We start from the raw sequence: 25,508 nt of genomic DNA on the forward strand, positions 1-25,508 counted from the left end.
GAGTTGTGAGTCGCAGAATTTCGGTCGCGTAAATATCTTTTCATACAAATCATGACTCACAAAATTACGCTCGTGTGAATCAAACAGGTCTTTTGTATGAAACTGAATGCAGGACGCTGGTTTGGCTTCACCCTTAGGGTCAATTCAGACCGCAACGTGACGAGGCGAGGTGCGACGCGACCTAAATTTGTTTGGATTTGACAGATTTCAATTGCGTCAGACGTCTTGCGAATCTGTCAAATCCATACTAATTTTGAAATGCATCTACGCGTCGCGTTGCGGTCTGAATCAACCCTTATTGTATTGCTACAACAGCTCTACGCGTCAGTGCTACGCCGTAGCCCCAGGCTACGGTGTCTACGAAATCAAGAAACTATAGTATCCGCTAATGATATATAGATAGTTTAAGGGTCAGTTCACAGCGAACCGAATCGAGACAATCAGGGACATGGCGATACTAAATGCAAAAGACACTGCTGGCGGTCCCCCGACACACCGTGACAACAATTATGGACTAAAATATCACTTTACACTTAGGAATTATTTAAACTTAAAGTCAGTAAAATAATATATTATTTGATTATTTAAAAGTTGTTTGGCGGAGGTTTTTTTAAATTTCTTAATGTAATTATATATTTTCTCATGTTGTTTCAAATACGTTATGCGTATGGTTCCATAACCAATGAGTCAACTGTCAAGCACCCTTTTGACTTTAACGACTTCGCTTTAAGTCTGCCCCTTTGTCACCAGGCTAAGGCTTAAACGACTGTTAAAGTTAATGCTCGAATTAGTATCACGTTTAATCTCTTTCGTTTATCATATAAATGAAAGAGAAGATAATATGATATTTTAACAAGCTGTTAACACTAACATACGTTGGTGAAATTCTGCCTACGTCAGGAAAGCTGTAAATATTAGTTAAAAAACGTTTAAGGAAATATACTGTATGGAAAAATAAAATCCATACTAATAATACAAATGCGAAAGTGCATCTGTCTGTCTGTTACCTTGGTTGGATCATAAAGTTAACTAGCTATTTAACCGAGCTTTGCTCGGTATCCGATGAAAATGACATTTTCTAGAAATGATTCCTAGCTAGATCGATTTATCGCCCCCGAAACCCCCTATATACTAAATTTCATGAAAATCATTGGAGCCGATTCCGAGATTCCAATTATATATATATATATATATATATATATATATATATATATATATATATATATATATATATGTATATATATATATATATATATATATATATATGTAAGTGTATACGTACACATATTTTTACACACAGGTGAAACCAATTTCGGTTTCGTTTGACAGCTCAAGATTGTTGCTCTATTCCGCTAGGTATATTAACTTTATGGGTTGGATACAGTTTGAGCCCCGGGAAAGAACAAAGAATAGTTTTTTTCGCGGAAAAACGTACGGTTCCCACGCAATTCACGAGTATCTGCTCAACGGAATTGCGGATGTCATCTAGGTAGTAATTTATACATTTTAAGCTTGTTTTGTAAACGATTTAATCTCGTCACCGATTGTTTTTAGAACGGAGCAAATCAATTTGAAAGCATTAATTGAAATTTTGTTATGCGACTCATATATTTTACATGAAAGGGAATCATAAAAAGTCGGCCAAGTGCGAGTCGTACTCGCGCACGAAGGATTCCGACCGTTATAGAGCAAAAATTGGCCAAAATTTGTGTTTTTTGTATCGGAGCTTCTCTTAATTTTTATTTAATATTATTATTAAATATTAAATTACACATAATATAATTAAGGATTTTGTGAAAAATTCAAGTGTTGCCAATATTTATTACGAGCAAAAAAGGCCAAAAAAATCACGTTTGTTGTATGGGAGCCTCCCTTAAATATTAATTTTGTTTTATTTTTAATATTTAATAGCGGCAACAGAAACAGTGAAAATTTCAGAAGTCTAGCTATTGGGGTTTTTGAGATACAGCCTGGTGACAGACAGACGGACAGACATCGAAGTCTCAGTAATAGGGTCCCGTTTTCCCCATTGGGTACGGAACCCTAAAAAACGATACATTTTTAATTAAATTTGATCGTATTCCATACACGAAAAACGTGGGCTGAATGCTAATTACTTGTTTGTAAAGCTTATACGATTTGATTAAATTATGTACCATCGAGGAAATTGATTCCTAGGCAGTTGACAGACTAACGTCATATTTTGGTCAGATCATGTCAATTTAGCCCGGCCGCACATTGTCCGAAATTTCTGATCAGAAACAGTCGAACGTCCGCGCTGTCTCTTCGTTTTGTACTGAGCCGAGTGAGCTCGAACTCGCCGGAAGGATATTTCGGATAGTGTGCGGGGTTTCGCCGGACCGCCACCCCGGTTGATATAAAGGTTTTATTAAATACTTATAGTTTTAACATTCTGCCACAACAATGGCGCGTAATTGAATTAAACTTATTTATATAAAATTAATTAATTAATTAGTCGGTCTCTTACAATATATATATATATATATATATATATATATATATATAGCTATTTTTAAAGGAGAGCCGTTTAAAGATTCATTTTTTCTTTAAAAAATCGTAGAAAATTAGTTATTAGCCGCTCGCTTCACCTTGGATACTGTAGTATCCAAGATCATTTTTAAGTCGCTACACCGGGCGCGAGGCGCTGTGGCCCGTTAATGCACCGCGTCTACGGGCAGTCGCCGTGCCCGCGTTGCGAATGCAACGAAATCAACAAATTTTGACCTAAATCTTGAGCAGACACGATTGATCTTATATTTATTTTGCTCACAATTTATAAGGCTACATATGAATTAACTTTTTCAGCCTTAATTATTGCCGATATAATTTTTATTAGGGTACAAAGTTAACAATTCATAGAAATTTCCACCATTCTTGATTTAAATTGATTTAATACGAATGTGGTAGCATTGAACTACACGTTTTTAGTCTTTTATATATCTCATGTGTATATTTATAAATAATGTATTATTATAAATAATGTAAAAAAACAAGTCGTATTTTATATATTTATTAAATTATGGAGTTTTGATTTCGACCTATGTTTCGCTCACCCGCAGTAGCAGACCAAATTTGAAAGTAACGTTTTGATCGCTTCTTGAATTATTGGTACTGTTTATAGATAAAAAATATAGGAAATCTCTGAAACTTGATACATTTCTTGATATTTCTGTGTAAAAATATCGTTGATAGAATAATATAATAACAGAAAAAAGACATCTGAAAGTAACAGTGCTTGCTCGAAAGAATGCTTCCGCCATTGCTCTTCTTTACGACATCTGTACGGTTGACTTTTATATGATGGCAACTTTAGTAAGTAAGTTATTGGAAACTAAAGTATATCTTCTAGCCAAAGAAATGCTAAAATATACCCTACGAACATTATAAAAAGGAGTAAAATCATTAAAATGTGTCCTCTCGTAACTGGGTACTGTAGTGTCCATAGATAATTTGGTGCATGAAAACATAAAGCCAAGGGCACACCTAGTCCCCACGAGCGGCATATTATATCGTATGATTATATTTAACAGTATTATGTCTACTTAATATATTTTAATATAGTTTATTCATGTTCTTTGTAATCTTTTAAACGTTTTTTTAAATAATTTCCAAATAAGAGGTAAAGTAAAAAAATATTATTTGTTAAGAATCACTTTTATTTAGAAATACTTATTATTACTTAAACTAGATATTAGTATTACCACACACAGGCGCATATATTATTTATACATTCTCATATACATAGATTCTACTGACTGACTGACTGACTTTGATAATAATAAAAAGTAACAAATACAACGCAACTTAAGTGTGATATTGTTTGAAGCAAAACTCAATACTACGTACCTACAAATTATTCTGAACTCAGTGCGTACTGGCTTTAGCTAAATACTTTATATTCATCGTGGGTACTGGGGTGTCCAAACTAGTAAGGTTTTGAACAGTTGGATTTAAAAAGTGTAATCCTACATTATAATGTGAGTTTTAAGGACAAAAAGCATGTATAGCGTCTCCATGCTTCTTACAGTATCCAATTCATGCTGTACTTTAATCAAAATGATAATAAATAGCTAAGCAAAAACAAAAAAATGTTCACCCATCTGCCTGAGGCGGAAGGCAGTACAGTTTTATTTCAAAAAACTTGGGTGATTTTGCAGGTATTAATGGAATTTTGTTCACAAATTTATCAGCGAACATGTAGGCACTATCAGGTATAATTCGACTTACCAATTACTTGGATATTTCACAACTTCTTTTACAAAAACAATTGCACATAGGTGGACAAATTGCCTCGTGGCGAACGCCCGACTTTGAAATGAAATAAGTCATTCACATTTGTATGAATCGTAGCGACATCTAGGTGAAAAGTATGATAAAATTTAGCGAGAAAAGGATGGATGTTTGTACTAGACGTATTTTTTACGTGTTTAAGCAGGAGAGATATATTTTTCGGCGTTCTACTTCTTGGTCACTCTAGTGTCCAAGGTGAAGCGACGGACAAATGATCTTGGGTACTACAGTATCCAAAGTGAAGCCACTGGTCCAATGCGCCTCACGTCCGGTGAAGCGAGCGGTTAGAAATATTTTAAAAAATCCAACGGATTTTTAAAGTATTTTAATGCCTTTATAGAAGTGGCGTTTGGTTACAATTTACATAAATTTAGAAGCAGGTAAAAGTTACCAACCGACAAAAACGTTTTATCTTTCAATCTAGTAAAGATATCTAAATATATTTTTTTTTCCAAATGGTTCGAAGCAAAAAGGGTTAAGTAGAGATTTTTTTTATTATTTGAACAAGCAAAGGGGTCCAAATTTCATAATATTCCATTATTATAACAAGCAATGTTTACTATACGACAAATGGAATTCTGTTAGTGTAAGTAATTATTTACCTGCCGCCAAATAAATTTGAGCTAGAACTCAAAAGTTTTTACTTTTTAGACTCAGTGAGGTTTGCTCAGTATAGTTATACTGCAATCGAAAATAGCTGAAGTTAAACTGTTGAAGAAAAACCTATCAAGTATACAATATTTGAAATATGCCTTTGAATAAATAATTTTCAAACAAATAATTGAAGCCGAGTTCCTCGTTAAAAACAATAGTGTTACGGTACATGGTATACGGACACGTGGTGCGCAAGTACATACTCGAACCTTCTAGGAAGGTCCAATGTTTGTTTACGTGTTTACCCTTTATTTGTTAGCGTGTTTGAATTTAGACCTTATGATTGAGTCCATAAGGTCTAAATTAAATTCAGCTTACTGCACTTATCGCAAGGACGGCAGTTTTATTGTGGTACATGCCCGAGCCGCCTAGAAATTTCCCACGGTTGTTTACTTGTTTACGTGAATCGGGAAATTTCTGGAATTCGTCTCGCCATATAAAAAGAGCCGCAGGCAGGTCCGGCAAGTCAGTTTGTTTCGAGCTTTCATCAAGGCGATTTCGGAGTGATCAATAGTGAGTGAACCAGTGAAACCTGCGACTTGGCTACGACCTACGAGTAGGACAGTGATAGTGCTTAGTGATTGGACCTAGTGATTTGTGTTTGGACTTAGTGCTAAGTGTTGTGACCTAGTGTTTAGTGCAGTGTTAATAAAGTCTTCAAGAGAGTCACCAGGTCTTTCTCTCCAAATCCTCGAACCCAAGCACGTAACAATATTCAGTATTCCAATGAACTGTAACTTACTTACCGACTTCTAAAATGTATGAAGATTGAGTACATATAATAATAAATAGTTTAGGATTAGTCCAATCGTAAAAATCGGCCAAGTGTGAGTTTGACTCGTGCACAACTCGAAGGGTTCCGTACCATTATAGACCAAAAATAGGCTAAAAATAGGTTTTTTTGTATGAGATTACTTATCCATTTTATTTTAATTTTATTATTAATTATAAAAGTATAAAAACAATTGAGTATTTTGTGAACATTTCAAGTGCCTAGCTGTTGCCATTATTGATATCTAGCAAAAAAGGCCAAAAAAGCAGGTTTGTTGTATGGGAAAATTATTTTTTTTTAGAATTTGTTGTTACAGCGGCAACGGAAATACACTATCTGTAAAAATTACAGATTTCTAGCTGTAGCCGTTCTTGAGATACAAACTGGAGACAGACAGACAGACATCGAAGTTTTAGTAATAGGGTCCCGTTCTTACCCTTTGGGTACGAAACCCTAAAAAGGCACTAGTATAAAATAAGGATTATGTAAGACTTTTTAGTTTATTCATAAGAATATTAATTTTGTTTTTGCCAAGGAAGTCAGTTCCAATTTTTTGTAGAAAATTATTTATTTTTCTTTTTTATACGGCTAGTCAACAAGGAACCCTTATAGTTTCGGTCTGTCCGTCTGTCTGTCCATCTGTCTGTCCGTCTGTCTGTCCGTCTGTCTGTCCGTCTGTCTGTCCGCGGTTTTTCTCAGAGACTACGTTGGATAGGTTTTTTAAAAATATTATGAGTATTCAAAGATAATTTTCTGATTTAGGGATCCATTTGTGAAATATTAAGTTTTAAAGTAGAACAAATCGTTAAAGTCTAGTGTCCCCCCCCTTCTACCAGCTAAACGGTTGCTTCTGGAAATGTGAAAAAATTCACGGGGGTAAGGAATATGCTGAATTTAAAAGGAAAACTATCACGGCTAAGAAGATATTCATGAGTTATTGTAATAGTCGATCAACTAAAAAATTGTATTCGTAGAAGTACAAAGGAAATTTTCGTTTAAACTTCAAATTCCTTTGAATGTAACTGAGATGATGTTGTTAGTAATGTAAAACACGAAAATTATCAAAAACTAGCTGTACTACGGAACCCTATATTGCGCGTGGCTCGACACGCACTTGGCCGGTTTTTTTTTTCGTGTCCATCCCAAAATATTTTCATTTCAAAAATCATTTTCCGATTTCGGGGTCCATTTGTGAAATATGAAGTTCTAAAGTGGAAAAATACGTTAGAGTCCAGTGCCCCGCCCCCCATTTTACTGTGGATGTGTCTAATGGAAATGTGAAAATATTCACGGGAGTAGCAAAGATGCTGAATTTAAAAGGAAAACACTCACGGCTAAGAAGACTTGACAAGTTATTTAGTAATAGTCGATGACATAAACAAAATGTATGAAAAGTATTTTTTCGTTAAAATTCCTTTAAATGTTACTGAGGTGGTGAAAAATATTATCAAAAACTAGCGTTACTACGGAACCCTATATTGCGCGTGGCCCGATACGCACTTGGCCGGTTTTTTTTAGTTATCTAGATGTTTATTACGCATATTGTACGCAGTCAGTGGTGGATAATTTTATCTAAGTGTATATAACTACCACAAAAGTTAACTGTACCTGGGTGTATTTAAAAAAAATACACATTATTTTGATGTGATTGACGACCATGAGAAGTACCAATAATAGGGTCATGATTGACGGTGCGTGCAGCGTGGCATAATAACTTTATGGTGATGATGATGACATGAACATGACATTAAATTGATATATTGGCATTTGGCATATTATTATGCTTAAATTAGTTGTTTAAATGCTGAAATCCCTGAACATCTATCTATAAGGATTGAAAAGCTCTGTACAGCACCTTCGGAACCAAGGTATACATTTTTGCAGTATGTTACTTTTTGGTAGTACATAATAATATGTTTGAAATCCTTCAGAAAAAGTCAAAATCACTACAGTAATACTCCTGTACATATTTCCTTACAAATTTTAAGGAGTTGCCTTGATTCATCGTGGATCATATCATCAGATCACAACTTTTGTGAACGTGGTACCAAATTTCAACTATGTCCTATACAACAACAGAAGCATCTGAAAAATCGGTCTACAAATAGTGGAGTAATCCGCGAACAAACATAATTAAATAAAGAACATACTATCGAATTGAGAACCCTCCTCTTTTTTGGAAGTCGGTTCAAAATAAAAAGACGATTCTCTTCACAAATTCGTTCATTTTTTAATCATTTTTGCTACGGAATCAGTAAAATATTTGATATGAGTTTATTATAAAATTAATATAAGAACTTACCACATCGGTAAGTTCTTATATTCAAAACAGAAACTCAAAAAATCAAATTAGCTTGAAAATAATAATTTTAATAGATACCAAGTGTCGTATCACCCAAAACAGTAGTAAGGAAATGCGCGAGCGCGCGCACGCTTGTTGCCTAAGCGACAGTGGAACTACGACTGATCGAAAAAACCGTTACTATCCACCATATTAGGTATGATTTACAGCGGGGACAAGCGACAACGCATCAAGTGTTTGTTTGGGCTAACCACATTTAAAATTAAATAATTATTTTAGCAATTGGTATTCAAGTAACAAAATTTATAGATAAAACGGCAGGTAAAAGGTTACCAAGCGCCATATATTATCTTAGTTTCGGCGAGAAAAATTTACTATATCGAATTTTTGATATGATTACGGTTTGTTAAAAAATACAACAAGACAGAAAAAATATCTCAAGAGTTTGTAAAAGAGTAGGTAAAACGTCCCAAGTACCTATTTGATACCATCAGTGGAAAGGCACAAATTACTAACTGTAGTCTGAATTAAAAACGTGTAACGCCAAAAATTACCAAGTAAAAAAGAAACATGTAGATATTTTGCCTAATTTTTTAAAAAGTGTCAAAAAGTTGTCGATTGGTCGCCGAAAATAAGAAAAATACCCGTTTCCACGGAGTCAAGCGACATCAAAAGTGCTCGTAGAGACATGGGACTACCACCAATCGATAGAGAAAAATCCGCTGATTCCGAATATATAAATAACTCATTTTGACCCCTAGTGTCGCTTGGTAACTTTTGCCTTTCCACCGTCGATATATAAAACTCAAAGGTGACTGACTGATTGACATAGTGATCTATCAACGTGCAGCCCAAACCACTAGATGGATCGGGCTGAAATTTGGCATGCAGGTAGATGCTATAACGTAGGCATCCGCTAAGAAAGGATTTTGATAAATTCCAACCCCAAGGGGTTCAAATAGGGGATGAAAGTTTGTATATAATAATACTTCTTAACGCGAGCGAAGCCGCGGGCAAAAGCTCGTTATAAATAAATTTTAAACTGAAATAACTATACAATAATAATATAATTAGATTATTTAGAAAATAAGTACTTTTGTTATTATTTATGTCATAAGAGATTTTAATATATACATGTCCATTGTATTATTTTTCTTTAAATGTCATATTATATTCATTCAGTGTATAATAAATGCTTTCATACAAAGCAATTATTTTGTTTTTTATTCAAATCTACAACTTTTTTGCTAGCCCTACGGACATAAGCCCAAAGGTCATAAAAAATAATTACTTGGGACCAATCGCCAGATGAAAAAAATGTTAAAAATTCATATCTGGTGATTGGGCCCACTAGGCCCAAAAACCTTGGTTGGGTCGAAAAACCAGAATACTCGATCGGATGGCAGTTCATATTATGTTTCTGATCAGAAATTTCGGACAATTTGCGGCTGGCCTTAATGTTAAAATTTGGTTTGACATAAGGCGACCAAAAGCTTTGTCCACACTGTGCTTTTTTTGTTCATCAATGGCATGCGTCATAGCGCAGTTAACAACGTACGTAAGGCATGCCCGCCACGTATCCAAAACTTTCACTAAATGCTATTTTTTCTGTAATTTCTTATGACCAAATAAGCCGCACATATTCCACCCAGTAAAACGTTCTCGTCGCACATGTAGCAAGCTGACAGACACTGCAGTCTGCAACTGAACAAAAATGACAATGCTGACGTTGCGTTCTTTATTACGAATTCAATAATTAATTGAAAGCGCCAAACGAAAGTTGAATACAAAGAAGATGACGAAAATTGAAAACGAAAGGGCATAGTGTGGACATAGCTAATCTACGTAGGTTGATCTCCCATCTACCTAGTAATCAACTTCTCTGATTGTACAACAAAAAAAAATAATAAACAACTAAGTGCTCGAAACATAACAGTAATTATATTTCATTGTTATTTAATAACATCAAGATTTACGAATATCTGGCAAGCAATTATCCTGCTAAGTCCACGGTAATTTTTGCCTGTAATTTATTTGGAAAACAATTTTGCCTGTTGAGAAAGATTATAACAATTTGACGAGGATGTCGAGATAATGAGAATTTAAATTTTTATCTCATTAGTCCATAACTATGTTATGATTTATGAACTATACAATATTTTCTAGATTTGTACTCCACTCGTGGCCTATACAGGGTGCAATTAAACCTTCCTGCCAAATTTCGATATATTGATCCTTGTTAAAAATAAAAATACATTTATTTTTTCTTTTATAGTCACTCAGTACTAAAATGTTGAGAAATAGCTTCCGAAACTTATCCTAATAAACACTACAATTAATGGACACGACGCGACGCCCTCGTGTGACGTACCCCTGCGCGCGCGCCTCACCCCGCGTCACCCCCTCTCATTCCCCCGCGCCGCGAGTGACCGTTCTGCAACGATTTTAAATGAGATAAAATATGTTATTAAAAAATAATAACACCCATTTTTTTAAGTTAATGGACTCTTCTAATGTAACCAAAGCCCTGAAAAAAATTTGGCAGGAAGGTTTAATTGCACCCTGTATAATATTGTGGAATTTCCTCATTACGTAGGCGTAATGAGGAAATTCCACACTGGACACATCAAAATCGATTCATCGTTATAGGTAACGATGAATCGATTTTGATGAAATTAATATAATTAATCTTGGGTCCCAGTCCCAGGATATAATATGATAGTTTTTATTTAAAAACAGGGGATCCTAATTACATACAAAATATTGTTTGTATTATAAGACCGATACGATTAGATCTAATTTTGCTAGTCATTTAAGTTGTAGTAAGTACTTACTTACATAACAATATACATATAAAAACAAAAACACTTAAAAACAAAACTGGCGCATTCGTGGTAAATAAATAATAAATAATGAGCAACACGGCTTTGGTGTTCTTTTTCATTTAACATAATCATTAAAAGATAAATTTAATTTGATTATACCAGAACTTAAATCATAATAACAGCTAACAAAATCGAAGTATGAAAATGAATTTTCCAATAAACCATAGCAGCCAAAATATGGGACAATAAGACCCAGTTTCATCAAGCAATGTTAAATAAATAATGGCTTGTTAAATCAGTTAACGGCCTGTTAGAGCTATCGAGCGTTCCACCATACGCTAATGTCATGTCAAATCGCCTAACACGGTGTTAAATTTTAATTCCTGCTGGGGAGGTCCGTTAAATATATAACAGGCCGTTATAATAGTCAAAACAACAACTGTCAAAGACAATATTATCCAATATCAATAAAAGAATCTGTTTTGACTTTTGAGTATTTCCGCTATGTTTCGCCACATCCTTACATATTATTTAATATTTTTCATGTTATGCATTATTATTTATTTTCATTTTGTCAAAAATTCAGCGCTCGGATTTTCCTTGACATTGCAAATACACTGACTTGTATCAAAATTACCAAACCGAAATAAGTAAATAAAAGTTTGTATCATGATTCATGTTTTCGGCTTTGACAGATCATAATTATTAACCTGTAGCGCTAGCACGGTGACCAGCGGAAATGCGAAAGTATGGACAAACTGTGGAAATAAATCTAAGGTGCCGTTCCGATCTTTTTTCGTTCCGAAAAATTCAATTAAAATGCCACTTTATGACAGACTATAGTCACAAACTGTGGAGATAAACTTAAGGTGCCGTTCCGGTCTTTTTTAGTTCCGAATAATTCAATTAAAAAGCCACTTTATGACAGACTATAGTTCTAAAAATTCAAATAATATCCTACATTATGACATATACTATAGAGTGTCATAAAGTGGCATTATAATTGAATTTTTCGGAATGAAAAAAGATCGGAACGGCACCTTAGGTTTATTTCCACAGTTTGTCCATACTTTCGCATTTCCGCTGGTCGCCGTGCTAACGCTACTGGTAAATTAAAAAGAACTATTGTAGTGTAACAAATGTATGCGATCAGTGATATTTTAATTTGGTCGCATTATCTACCAGATGACGTATTATACGAATAAGGTGAAAATGACACATTGAAAATGCCAACATGTCGTATTAAACTTGTACATTGCCATTTCGTCGCCTTATAACAAGAACGAACGAATTGAATGTTATTCACTCGTTGTTCACTTAACATTGCATTTACTAATCCGCTGTAAATTTTTTACTGTGGGACATAAGTATTTTAACAGTCTGTTTAATTTTCCAAGGTCCGTTAAGTAATGCCTTGTTAGGATTTAACAAACAGAGGTTGGTGAAATTGGGTCTTAATTTGCTATTTACATAGGCCCGGCCGTCTTGTAACTTTAGCAATAAATAAAGATAAGTCTGAATAAAACGAAACTCGAGCGGCTTCAGTGATAGGTCCTCACTCCTAAGGGTCAATTCAGACGGCGACGCGACGCGTACATGCATTTCTAAATTTGTGTGGATTTGACAGACAAGACATCTCACGCAATTTAAATCTGTTAATTCAGAGCTCACCTGACTCTAAAAATCAAACATCGTCCTTCTCTCTTCACACTCACGCCCGTCTTTCATATGCCAGGTGAAAAAGGACGGCGCGGAATCATCGCCGAGTTAGTTTTACTTGAATAAAATACGAACTATAATGATTATGAAAAGCAAGCGAGCAAATTTAGGTTTTATCAATACCTTTTTAGATATTAAAAAATATTAAAGAAAAGACATCAAACTTCGAAGATCCAAGCAAAAATGTGCCTAAAACAAGGTTTTTTGTAAAAAAGAAACTATCGAGCATTTTTTGAGTAATCGTGTTTTCGTCTTGAGCATTTAATCTAGGTTAATGTATGTAGTCAAGTTAGGGTCATATGGGCTCTTAAGTACAAATTTTATCTACAGTCTGAATTGAGTCCGCGTTTCCACCGACACAGCGTTGCAAGAAATGTGATTTTGACAACCAATAGAATCACTGCGCTTAGCGAGGTCAGGCAAATGAAGCGATTCTATTGGTTCTCAAAAAATAATTTAGCTGAAAAACATTCTAAAGGCGATTTTAGTGGATTTTGGAAAGAAACTAAAAAACTGAATTCTAGTCCTGGCTCTCCTATGAGTGTCGGTGGCCAGAGCGATAAAAAAGATATAGCAAACATTTTTAAGGATTATTTTATCATACAATCCCCCTTGGGTCGATCAATTAATGAATCCGATAGTGGTAATAAGCTTGTTAAAAAGTTAGAATATTGTGTGAAGGCAAAAGATGTAGCTTATATAGTTAAAAACATGAAAAGAGGTAAATCCCCTGGCCACGATGGCCTGAGTATTGAGCACCTGCAGCATGCTGGACCGCACATACACAGACTACTGGCTGTGCTCTACTCGCTATGCCTAAGCCATTCATACCTGCCTTCAGATCTTATGAAGACAATAATTGTGCCTATCGTGAAAAACAAAGCCGGTGATCTGTCTGATAAAAGTAATTACCGGCCTATATCGCTGGCCACCGTAATAGCTAAGGTGTTTGATGGAGTGCTAAATGCTCAGTTAAATAAGTGCATCACTCTTCACGATAACCAGTTCGGTTTTAGGCCGAAACTTTCCACAGAAAGTGCCATACTGAGCCTTAAGCACACCGTCCGCTACTATACTGACCGCTCGACCCCCGTTTATGCCTGCTTTCTCGATTTATCCAAGGCCTTCGACATGGTATCATACGACATCCTCTGGAATAAGATGAAAAAGGCCAAAGTACCTCCTTTATTCATAGACTTACTTAAGTTTTGGTACAGAAATCAAATGAATCATGTCAACTGGGCGGGGACTTTGTCAGAGTCCTATAGGCTGGAGTGTGGCTTGAGGCAGGGGGGGCTGACCTCGCCCACCCTTTTTAATTTATACATAGACTCACTGATCGAGGAGCTTAGCAAACAGCACGTAGGTTGTCATATAGACGGCATATCGACCTATGCAAAGAACAAAGTTTTATTTGAAAATATTACCAAAGTATTTTTATTGCATTTTTTACGGTCAACGGACCTCTACATTTCACAAAAAAAATGAAAATTTAAAAATGTTACGTAGTTCCAAAGATAGCAGTCGAACAAAATCCTATTTAGTTTGGCTGTCCGAAAAACAACGTCCCAGCTCCATATGTGTCGTTAACCTCTGTCCGGTGCGGCGCGAACGCAGCGCGCGGGGTGGGGGACATCGATAGTTGTGAGCATGTTCTATGGAGAGAAGGACGCGCGCACGCTTCTGCGAAAATTAGCTGCTTACGCATTTATAACTATATTTAATTATTTAAAATGAAACCAACACGCTCGAAACGCATGCTAAATATGCTATTTAACTCGCTTAATGATAATATTAACCGTGTTACGACAAACTCCGCTGGGATAAATAATGGAGAAATCAATATTCCTGGTAAGTAAATTAAACTTTAGTTATTTAGATTAATAGTTGAATTACATACATATATATGGATTATTCTAAAAAAAAAAATTGTGATATTTCTTGCATAGATATTTTTTAAATCCAAAATAGTCAGATGCACGGTTCCATATTCAAATAGAACTTTTTTCTATGGAAATATTAGCTTTTATTGAAAAGCATAAAAAAAGAAAATTTCAATTCATTCAATCTTTAAAAAATTATATTAAATAACATGATAATCAATAAGTTTTGTGTATTTTTATATGCTTGTTACTTTATTAGTCGGAAGTTATGTATAAAATATAGGGTCTATATGCAAATGTTACTTTGTTTGAGGGAACTCGTTTTAAAATCGAGAGGTCTATTTGTAAATGAAATCTTGTTCTTGGTTATTATATTAAGATAAGCCTTTGTTCTACTTAAAAACTGTTTAAATCTCAATAAATATTTATATTTTTTATATGAAATATTAATATGCAAAAATTTATATCCATTTGCACTTTTTTGTTTTGTTATTTGTAACGATGTTTTATTTTCATACATTTTTGTTTTCAGAAAATGATCCTGAAGCTGCTTCAACGTCGTGTCATCAAGCACGGTCATTTTCTGTTTCACCACTACCGCAGGGGGCTGAAAATATCGATCAAGAGATGCCTGAGGTATGGAACGACGTTTTTGGCGTACCTGATGGAATAATTCAAGAAAATCAATTATCTTCACTAGGACCTGCATGTAATACTGAAGTACCAACTAGCCCAATACCGCTTTATGATAAAGTTGCGAACCCATTAAATGACCAGATATTCCCATCAACGGCAACACCTGCAATAATAATTAACGACCCAATAACACCATTAACATTCGATGCACCATCCAGCTTTGAAAATTCACCCGTTGTTAGTTTTCGAGATATACTATCTGTTACAACAACGAATGTTATGACTCCTATGCCTTCTCCGTTAAATAATCATATTAATTGTAATGACACTTTTTGCGCTGTCCATGATGACGACCACTGGACACAGTCACCATCAAGTGCTCGTACATATGGTTTACCAAACAGTGATGAGGAATACCCTGCTACACCTGCTACACCTAAAAAAAAATGTAAGAAACGTTTACGCCGCAAATCTGAGTGGTCAGACGTTAAGCGTAAATGCCTAAAAAATATTGGTAAGAAGTATGTGACCAAAAGAGGTAAAGTAGTCGATGATAAAATCTTGGGAGCTCCATGTCACTGTCGGTATCGCTGTTTTGAAAAAATATCTCACTCTCAAAGAAATGATTGTTTTCAAAGGTTCTGGCGTTTAGGAACCCGAGAAAAACAGTGGGATTTTGTAGTTAAATATTCAAAAAAGCAACCAAAGAATATGCGTTTAAATCGAGAAACACCAAACAAACGTCAATTTACGTATAAATATTTTTTACCCATAACACCTACTTCCACCCAGAGTCAGATTGAAAATGTTAACGTCTGTAAAACTATGTTTTTAAATACACTTTCTGTAAGTAGTAAAATAATTAGAACAGCCTGGGAAAAATACGATGGCTGCACTGTTATGGAAGAGGACATGAGAGGACGCCACGCAAATCACCATCGCGTAATAAAGCCTGACACCCTCAGAAGTGTGTGTGACCATGTTCGATCCTTTGTCCCGGTTGAATCCCACTATATTCGGAAATCATCTACTAAACTTTATCTGGACGGCAGTCTCACCATTCCCAAAATGTTTCAGCTATATAAAGATTGGTTTGACAGTTCAATTTACGCTAGCAAGGCAGATACAGTACGCCAATACAGAGATTTAGTTAATCAAAATTTTAATTTAGGATTTTTTATCCCTAAAAAAGACCAGTGTGATGTCTGCCATATTTATCGCAATAAGACAGATCGTACACACGAAGAAGAAGATAGTTATAACAAACATTTACTAAATAAAAATACTGCACGCAAATTTAAAGATGTAGACAAACGTACTGCCGTAGAATCTTGTGGCAAAATCTTATCGGCGGTTTTTGATTTTCAAAAAGTATTGTCATGTCCTCATGGGCAGGTTAGTGTTTTTTATTATAAGCGTAAATTATCTTGTTTAAACTTTACAATTTTTGATATGGGAAATAAAAAGGCTTGTTGTTATATGTGGGATGAGACAGTCGCAAAGAGAGGTGCTAATGAAGTAGGTAGTTGCTTGCTGGACTTCATAGAGAAAAATGCTCAAAATGGTGTACAGGAATTTCGCTTTTGGTCCGATAACTGCGCCGGACAGAACAAAAACCGTTTCGTTTTTTTTCTTTATACATACTGCGCTAAAAAGTTTAATGTATCAATAAGGCATAGGTTTCTAGAGAAAGGCCACACTCAAAATGAGGGGGACAGTGTACATGCTTTAATAGAACGAGAAGCAGAAAAAAAAACCATTTACACTCCTGACGAATGGCGTTTGCTAGTTCGCTGGGCGAAATGTACAGATTATCCTTATGAAGTCCGAAATATGACACAAAATAAATTTTTTGAACTAAAAATGCATGTCAATAATAAATTTTGGGATAAAAACACAGAAGGAGTTAAAGTGTCGTGGAATAGTTTAAGAGAAGTATTCGTGGATAATTCAGAACCTAACAAGCTGTTGTATAAATATGATCTTAACGAAATAGACTACAAAACGATTTTAATATGCTCTAATACCCGCCGCAATGCCGTTTCTTCTATACCAATCTTACAGCAAGCTTACAAAAAGCCATTAAATTTATCTGAAGATAAACACAAGGATCTGATAAGTTTACTTGATTCGGGAATTATACCTGCTCAATATGCCAATTATTTCCGATCTCTCCCTTATTCAGGCGACAATAATAACGCTAATGATAATATAAGTAGTGATAGTGAAGAAGACTGATATATTTTTATTACTTTTTTGACCTATAATTTTATAGGTACTTAATTACGTTGTGAAGAAACAATTTTTATTTGTATTTTTAATTATTTTTTTACCTTCAGCTGTGTCATTTATTGATTGCATTTTCTAAGAAGGAGCTAAGCATAATAATAATAATTATGTTAACGTTTTGATCTCATAAAATATATTGATCTCATAAAATAATGTTAATTAGTAAAGATTTTTAGCAATATTTATAATTTTTATGTCATTTTTATACTACCCTACCTAGCCTACCTACCATACCTACCCTGCCTACCCTTCCTAGCCTACCTACCCTACCTACCAACCCTTCCTACCTTACCTACCCTACCTACTCTACCTACCCTACCTACCCTACCTACCTTACCTACCCTACCTACCCTACCTACTCCACTTACCCTACCTACCCTAGCTAAACCGTACCCCTAAAAATGTCGTGACCCAGGGAAATACCATTTTTTATAATTATGTACCTAATTAGTTAAAGCTCGTTGATTTTTTAGTTCCTTTGAGATTAGGTAATATCCTAAGATTTTTTTTATATAAAAAATAATGTTATACTTACACGAGATTCAGTGTTATTTTGTTGATTATTATTATAATATAATATTTTATGTAACATGGTGTTATAAAAACGATTAAAAAATTTAATTACCTATGATTATTATGTTGCATACTGTGATTACTTAATAAAAGTTTATTTTTTTCATTTCTTTGTGTCTTTTTATGCCCTTTAACAAATAAAACCTCTTAGCGCTCAGAATTTACTAAGAACAAAGTTTTAATTACACTTGGTACCAGCACCTACCAGCACTCTTTCCAAGAACAAGGTTTCATTTGCTTATGTGACACACATTTGTACAGTGATTTCCGCAAGAAATGGTCATATGTGCATATATAAACTACTATTTTTTTAAATATTGGATTTCAATTTATTGTTTTGATAAGAATCATTGCATAATACTATTATATACGTATTTTAAAAGAATCAAGTATAAAGAACTAGTGGAAAAAAAGTTATAGCTAAATTTGAGTAAGACAAACTTTATATTGCTCTCCTGAAAAGTAGAGAGTTTTCAAATGTGACTTTGTTCTTTGCATAGGTCGATATGCCTAAATAACCTTAGCTACGCCGATGACATGGCTTTGCTGAGCCCCTCGATCGGTGGTCTAAGAAAGCTACTTAGGATTTGTGAGGAGTATGCTTGTAGACACGGGCTTAAATATAATATTAATAAGTCTCAATACATGGTCTTTCATGCCGCCGGTGGTAGAACCCCAAAACAGGTACCTGAAATTCTCCTGAACGGAATCGCTCTCAGTAGAGTCGAGGAGTTTAAGTACCTGGGGCATATAGTCACTGTCGACCTCAGAGACGATAAGGACATCGAGCGGGAGAGGAGGGTGTTGTCCAAAAGAGCTAATATGTTGGCTCGCAGGTTTGCGAGGTGCTCAGTTGAGGTGAAATTAACACTCTTCAGAGCTTTCTGCACCTCACTGTATACATGCGCCCTGTGGGCCAATTATTACAAAAAAGGTTACAACGCCCTCACTGTCCAATACAATAATGCATTCAGGGCGATGCTGAGGCTGCCCCGCTACTGTAGCGCCTCCGGCATGTTCGCCGCGGCGCGCACCGACGGCTTTCAGGCGACTATTCGCAAGAGGTGCGCGTCGTTGGTGCGCCGCGTGCGGGACAGCTCCAACACCGTCCTGGCGATGATAGCATCACGAGTAGACTGCCCCTTTGTTCACCACTGCTGCAGTATGCATGTTACGCGCAGTGCATAACGTTTAGTATTATTATTATTTTTATTTAATTTTTTAATAGTAACTTCTTACATACAACGATCTTAAATTAATTTATACAAAGATGTGATTAACTGCCATTTTGATTAATTTTATTTTTTATTTTATTATTTTATTTATACATGATTTAACTTTACAATTTTAATTTAATGTGTTTTGCTAAATGTCTTTTAGTTCATAAGTGTTCAATTTTTAATTTAATTTTAAATAGTAATTTATTGCATACAAAAATAAATTTAAAATCATTGTATGCAATAGCATACAATGATTTTAAATTTATTTATACAAGACTTACAAAGATATGGTGATTGACTGTGATTTTGATCTATTTTTATTACATTATTATTTTATTATTTTTCATTAAGTATACATAACTTTAAAATTTCAATTTAATGTAATTGCTAAATCATATATTTTAAATGTATTGTAATTTTAATGTGATGACTATAATGTAATGTAACGAAAATTTCATTTTTTTTTTTTAAATGTAATGTTATGGGTCGCAGAAGCCTGAAATAAATGATTTTATTTTATTTTATTTATTTTAAAAACACATTCCTAAATCCTAGCAACGCGGCTACCACAAAGATGAAAGAAGACCACCACCAAGACTAAAGATATTCCGAAAACATTAGTAACATTGCTACTAGCAAGCCTCAAAATGCTTTGAATAATTTGAATACCGGGAAAGGACATATAGGGATATAAGGACATATAGACATATAAGGATACAAAGTATCGTATTACGATACTTTGTATCCCGGAAAAATATAATATCGATAGAGGAATTTTGGCGCTACTGAGTTGTGGGCGTTTTCTAGCATTATTATAAAAGCAACCATCTTTATTCATTCTTTGTAGGTGTTAGTATTATCGAAGCTCGATGTTACCAAAAGTACCTACTAAATACATAGTGACAACGTAATACGTTTGATAAAAAGCGCCTCATTATTTTTAATTGGTTTCAACTTCAGATATTTTCAGGTGCGTATCTCTTTTATTTATTTATTTTACTTGAAGTATCTTTATGTTTAATTCATTATTGAATATCTTCGATCATGTATAATAAATGCAATTATAATAAAATCTTTGAGGGCGAGATATAACATTCTCAATGTGTTACATATAAAATAAAAGTACCTGGATGACCGAGCTTTGCTCGGTATAGCAAACACTCATTGACTTCGTGTTACTTAATAACGCCATCTGCTTGTCGTTAAAACAATTAGTTGTTTATATATTATAATAACCCCCTATATACTAAATTTCATGAAAATCGTTGGAGCCGATTCCGAGATTCCAATTATATATATGTCGCCGCGGAGGTTCCTGTCTGATTGGGACTCTTTATTTTGTTTAGAAAAATTATTATAATGTGATTATAATCATGAATTATTGTTAAAAATGTGTAATACGTCGTTATTACAACGATTGATATGCGTTGTATGATTTATTGTAAGCCCGGAAGATATTTTAACTTCCGTGGTATTTATTAAAATTATTATTTAATGTTAATTTCATAGGTGGCCAATATAGGATTATTCTAATGTAATTAAAACTAGTTTTCCATGCCAATCAAACTTTTAAATAATTTCTTTAAACATTCTCACTAAAATTACGACGTATTTTGGTTGTGAATTAATTACTTCCGGTTTTATTTACTTCGTAATAATTTAATGTGAATTTTGGTAAATTACAAAATAAATAAGCTAATTAATTTTAACGTTATTTACTAATTTTACAATTATTTAATGTTTCGATAACATGATTTTCAAGAGTGACGTAATTACTTGTGGTAGGGCAAACAAGTAGGGATGATGCTTATAAAAAGACGTGTTCTGAGCTTGGAGCTCATTCTACTGTGAATTTGCGGTGAATAAACATTGTAAGTACAATCCATGTCAGTTTAAATAAATGAAAATGATTTTATCACTTTGTTTTCTTTTTAATGTTAAGTTCTAATTTCTTTTGCTCTTTAAGTTTTAGTATTTTTAATGATTTGAAATTGTTTTGTTGTTTATAAATGAAATCTATTGCTTTTAGTGAGAAATCAATAGCTTTGATGAAATTAAACATTCAGATCTCATAATAAGTGAATTAATTATTATTATTTTTGTAACGCCCTCTCTATATATATATATATATATATATATATATATATATATATATATATATATATATATACGAGCAATTCTTGTATATATATACATATATACAAGAATTGCTCGTTTAAAGATATAAGATAAAAAAGAAGGACATTTTGCAAATTAGATCACTCACAAAAATGTGTTGTTGTTTTCTAACTACACATTTTTACTAGAACTGTATGCTTTTGCATACACACGTTTGGCTAAAAAAGTAAGATGATGTTCTAACCGTAAAGTTGATTCATAGGCGGAGACGGTGGACCTACGAAATTTGGTCATGACTAGCATTGAATTGACATAACGCGACTACATTACGTAGGTCCGCCACCTGGTTACGAATCAATTTCTTTGAATATACATAATTACTGTTAAAACCGTTATGTACCTTCGTTTTAGTTATAATATTATTATGTATCATAGGTGCAGTAGCACTAAGGGGCTTTGGCCCACCACACGTTCCTACCACTGTATCTCCTGTGTTGCCAGGATCGGCAGTGGTAGCCAACCATGAAAAACTCTTTAATTTTAGGGAGCCCGATGTATATGCTTAAGAGGATTCCACACCGCCGTTTTTCCATACAAACGTTGTCCCCTGTTTCCTCCCTGGATAATGCCGGTAGAGTTATGATTTTTTTCCTGAATATCTATGGCCACTATTAGCATGTCCCTATGTTTTCCCTTTTTTCATAATTTTATTATTAAAAAAGATAAGAACGTCCAAAAACACAAAAAAATGGCCAGATTTTCCTCTGTGTTCTAACACCCAGAAAACAAAAGTGGCTAAAATATACAAAAAAAATAAAACATAGGAACACAGCTCAAGCCTTCCTTTAATTCTTAATGAAAAAAGTACTTAAATCGGTTAAGTTTTGGAGAAGGAATCAGCGGCCAACGAATCGAAGATTTTCTGTTCTTTTATTAGAACTTTTGTCGTCTTGTCTCTATCGCGCTCTGCGGTGGGAGACTTGAGATTGGTGAGACAGCAATACATTTTCAAATACCTATTTTCGATTTCTCTCGCCCCTGGTGTATCCTCTTAAGCTGTCTGGGCACCCGCAACGAAATGAATCAGTAGCTCCTAGCCAAGACGTTTTATTTATCCCTTCTTCATAGAGCCGCCGAATTGCATGGAATTGACATGATACGAGTCGAACCGCCCAAACATTAAATATAATGTCAATTCCATATTATCTATATTATATTAATACGTGAGAGAAAAACTTTGTAACCCTTTTTACGAAAAATGGGGAAACGTAGGTGCATGAAATTTCGCACAGTTATAGTTTACTAGCGACCCGCCCCGGCTTCGCACGGGTATAAAATAAATTATGGCCTAAGTCACTGAAAAAATGATAAAAATCGATTCAGTAGTTTGATTTTAAATAATTTATATTCATTACTACCCGTGGGCCGCATTGGTCGGTACTGCCGCAAAAGCTACTTACCTCCCGCAATTTTTAAATCTATAATATCTTCGAAAATATTCATTTAAAATTAAAATCGTAATAATTATGCTGTAAAGGGCCATAATCAATAATGTATTTAAAGTATTTAATTGAATAAGGATTATTGCCGTATTGGTTAAAATCGCTTCGAAAATTAGCCATTATTTGAAGTTAAAAGTAAATGACAAAAAATTATGTCATTGTGGGATATATCCATAATAGCTTCGTGGGAGAGCCATGCTTCGGCACGAATGGGCCGGCTTGACCGGAGAAATACCATATTCTCACTGAAAACCGGCGTGAAACAGCGCTTACGCTGTGTTTCGCCGAGTGAGTTTACCGGAGGCCCAATCCCCTACCCTATTCCCTTCCTTTCCCTTCCCATCCCTGCCCTCCCCTATTACCCTATTCCCTCTTAAAAGGCCGGTAACGCACCTGCAGCTCTTCTGATGCTGCGAGTGTCCATGGGCGATGGAAGTTGCTTTCCATCAGGTGTCCGTTTGCTCGTTTGCCCCCTTATTTCATTAAAAAAATATATACCATCGCGGAGTTTTCTGTAGACCTTTTCAATGTGTACAATGCGCACCCCTGCATTGGTACTTGTACTATTATCTATTCTGTGGCATTGGTAGCGCCCACTTCGAAACGGGCGTAAATCGCAATATTTTAATTTCGCCCTAACATCTAAACCAAACGTCCAATTTTAATCATTCAAAGAGCAAATATAATCTACATAAACTGTACTTAGTGATGAAATTATTTATTTCGATAAGGATTATTAGCATGAGTAAAATAAATGCGTTTAAATGTAGTCCAAAAAAAATCAAGATTTTTAAATAAAAAAAATGTTTTTGTGCCTCACTTGACATAGAAAGGTATATTGTGTGGCGGACATTTTTGTAGATATTTATAAGATCTACATTTACTTAGAACATTGTATAGTTCTATCTTAAATAGTTTAGGCAGCGTATGCAAAATAAATAAATTTTTGGTTGTTTCCGAAAAACTGAAATATCTTACGGAACCCTATATTCTAAAAAATAAAAAGTAGCCTATGTTACTCGTAAATAATGTAGCTTTCGAATGTTGAAAGAATTTTTAAAATCGGTCCAGTAGTTTTTGAGCCTATTCATTACAATTAAACAAACAAACAAACAAACAATGTTTACCTCTTTATAATATTAGTATAGACTATAGATATGGTGAAGGAGTGCATCGAGCTAATATTATTTTAAAATTATGCTTTTATCATATATTTTTTTATCAAATAAAACGTTACACACACTACGACACTACTACTAGGACAATTGACAGATTTTTGAGTGACAAGCCTATACATACGAATTATACTCTTTTATTTATGGTTGAAGTCTCTTTTATTTATGGTTGAAGTCTATTGACAACAAGTTGACAAATTGAAAATGGATTATTGTTTTTTTTATTTAATTTTAGATTCTATTAGACAATGCTTAAACGGCCAGTCTGAGATCAGCTGAGTCCCAGAGACAAGAATTGAAAAAAACTATGATGAAGTCAATATTTTTTACAAAATATAGGAAGTAGTCCTAATGTCGTTGCAAGTAAGGTCGAATTTCGACCATTGGGCGATCTCTAGTATATATTACAAGGGGTAATCAAACTAAGTGATAATACTTTAGGGTGTGTATGTGTCTCTTATATAGAGTTTACTGTGAAAGTACGGCGACGCGCGTTTCGTGAGCGGACGTCTCGCAAATCTGTCAAATACATACAAATTTTGAAATGCACGTGTCGCGTTGCGGTCTGAATTGACCCTTAGTTTTGTTACACCCTGTATAGATCGCATAAAATATAATTTCCATGCATTTTGATCGGCAATTCTATAAAAAAGTTGGCTCAGCTTCCTACTCATCGTATCTCTTCTGATAATTTCGCTGCGGGTCCCAAAAAAAAAAAACTGCCGAGGAATCAATTATCTCGATGGTACATGAAGCTATGACGAAGGTAGATAATGATCGGATTTTAGATTAATCTTAAATTCTCACCTCAACATCTTGCATGTTCGATGGCCGGAAGTGATTGAAGTGGAACCTCTCCCGCTCCAGCGATATGTTCGATATCGCCCCCATTTTACACCTTATATATCACACAATATCAACAATTTATCACACCGATTCACATTTTATCAATCAGTTTTATTTCGTTAATTTTTTTATTATTATTTCACACTTCAGAAAGATTACATTTACATTATAATCAAATTTATTTAGATTATTTTATGTGCTCACACTTGTTATACTTATCGTCCAAATAAAGAGTCCACTTTCAGTTTTTTTCACACACTTGTGAAACATTTTCGTGGGTTCCACAACTCCAGAAAAGTCACCTGAAACAAGTGAAAAATCGTTAAAATAATTTTACAAGTATACTCGTATTTTATAAGCACGCCATAGTCCTAACACTTAGGCTCTACTTAATAAAGATTTTAATTCGAATTCTGTGTTACCAGTTAACTGACTGACACTGACAGCAGCTTAGGAAGTCCAAACTTTTATTAAAAGATAAACAGGCTGTATTCGAACTCGTTCCAAGTTTAAATACGCGACCACACACGATAAGCAACTGCATATTAACTAGCGACTATGTAAATCTTGCAAATTGTTTTATTCAAATTTCGAACAACAAAATTTCCACTTCGATTGTTTTCTGTCGCCTTAGCTTACCTCCAACGACAACACAACGCAATATTAACGGTGTTTCAATTAAG

At 34.4% G+C, this 25,508-nt stretch overlaps 1 protein-coding gene across 1 annotated transcript in view; it reads right to left on the reverse strand.

The window, feature by feature from the left end:
* Positions 1–24,870, reverse strand: part of LOC121727233 (tachykinin-like peptides receptor 86C) — a 71,674-nt gene extending 46,804 nt beyond the window's left edge. The window contains exon 1 of the mRNA XM_042114949.1: positions 24,787–24,870. Within this exon, the coding sequence (XP_041970883.1) occupies positions 24,787–24,870 (84 nt within the window). The remainder of the gene's footprint in view (positions 1–24,786) is intronic.
* Between the last annotated feature and the right edge of the window lie 638 nt (positions 24,871–25,508).

This window comes from Aricia agestis, chromosome 5 (assembly GCF_905147365.1).
Source record: "Aricia agestis chromosome 5, ilAriAges1.1, whole genome shotgun sequence".
Lineage (NCBI taxonomy): Eukaryota > Metazoa > Arthropoda > Insecta > Lepidoptera > Lycaenidae > Aricia > Aricia agestis.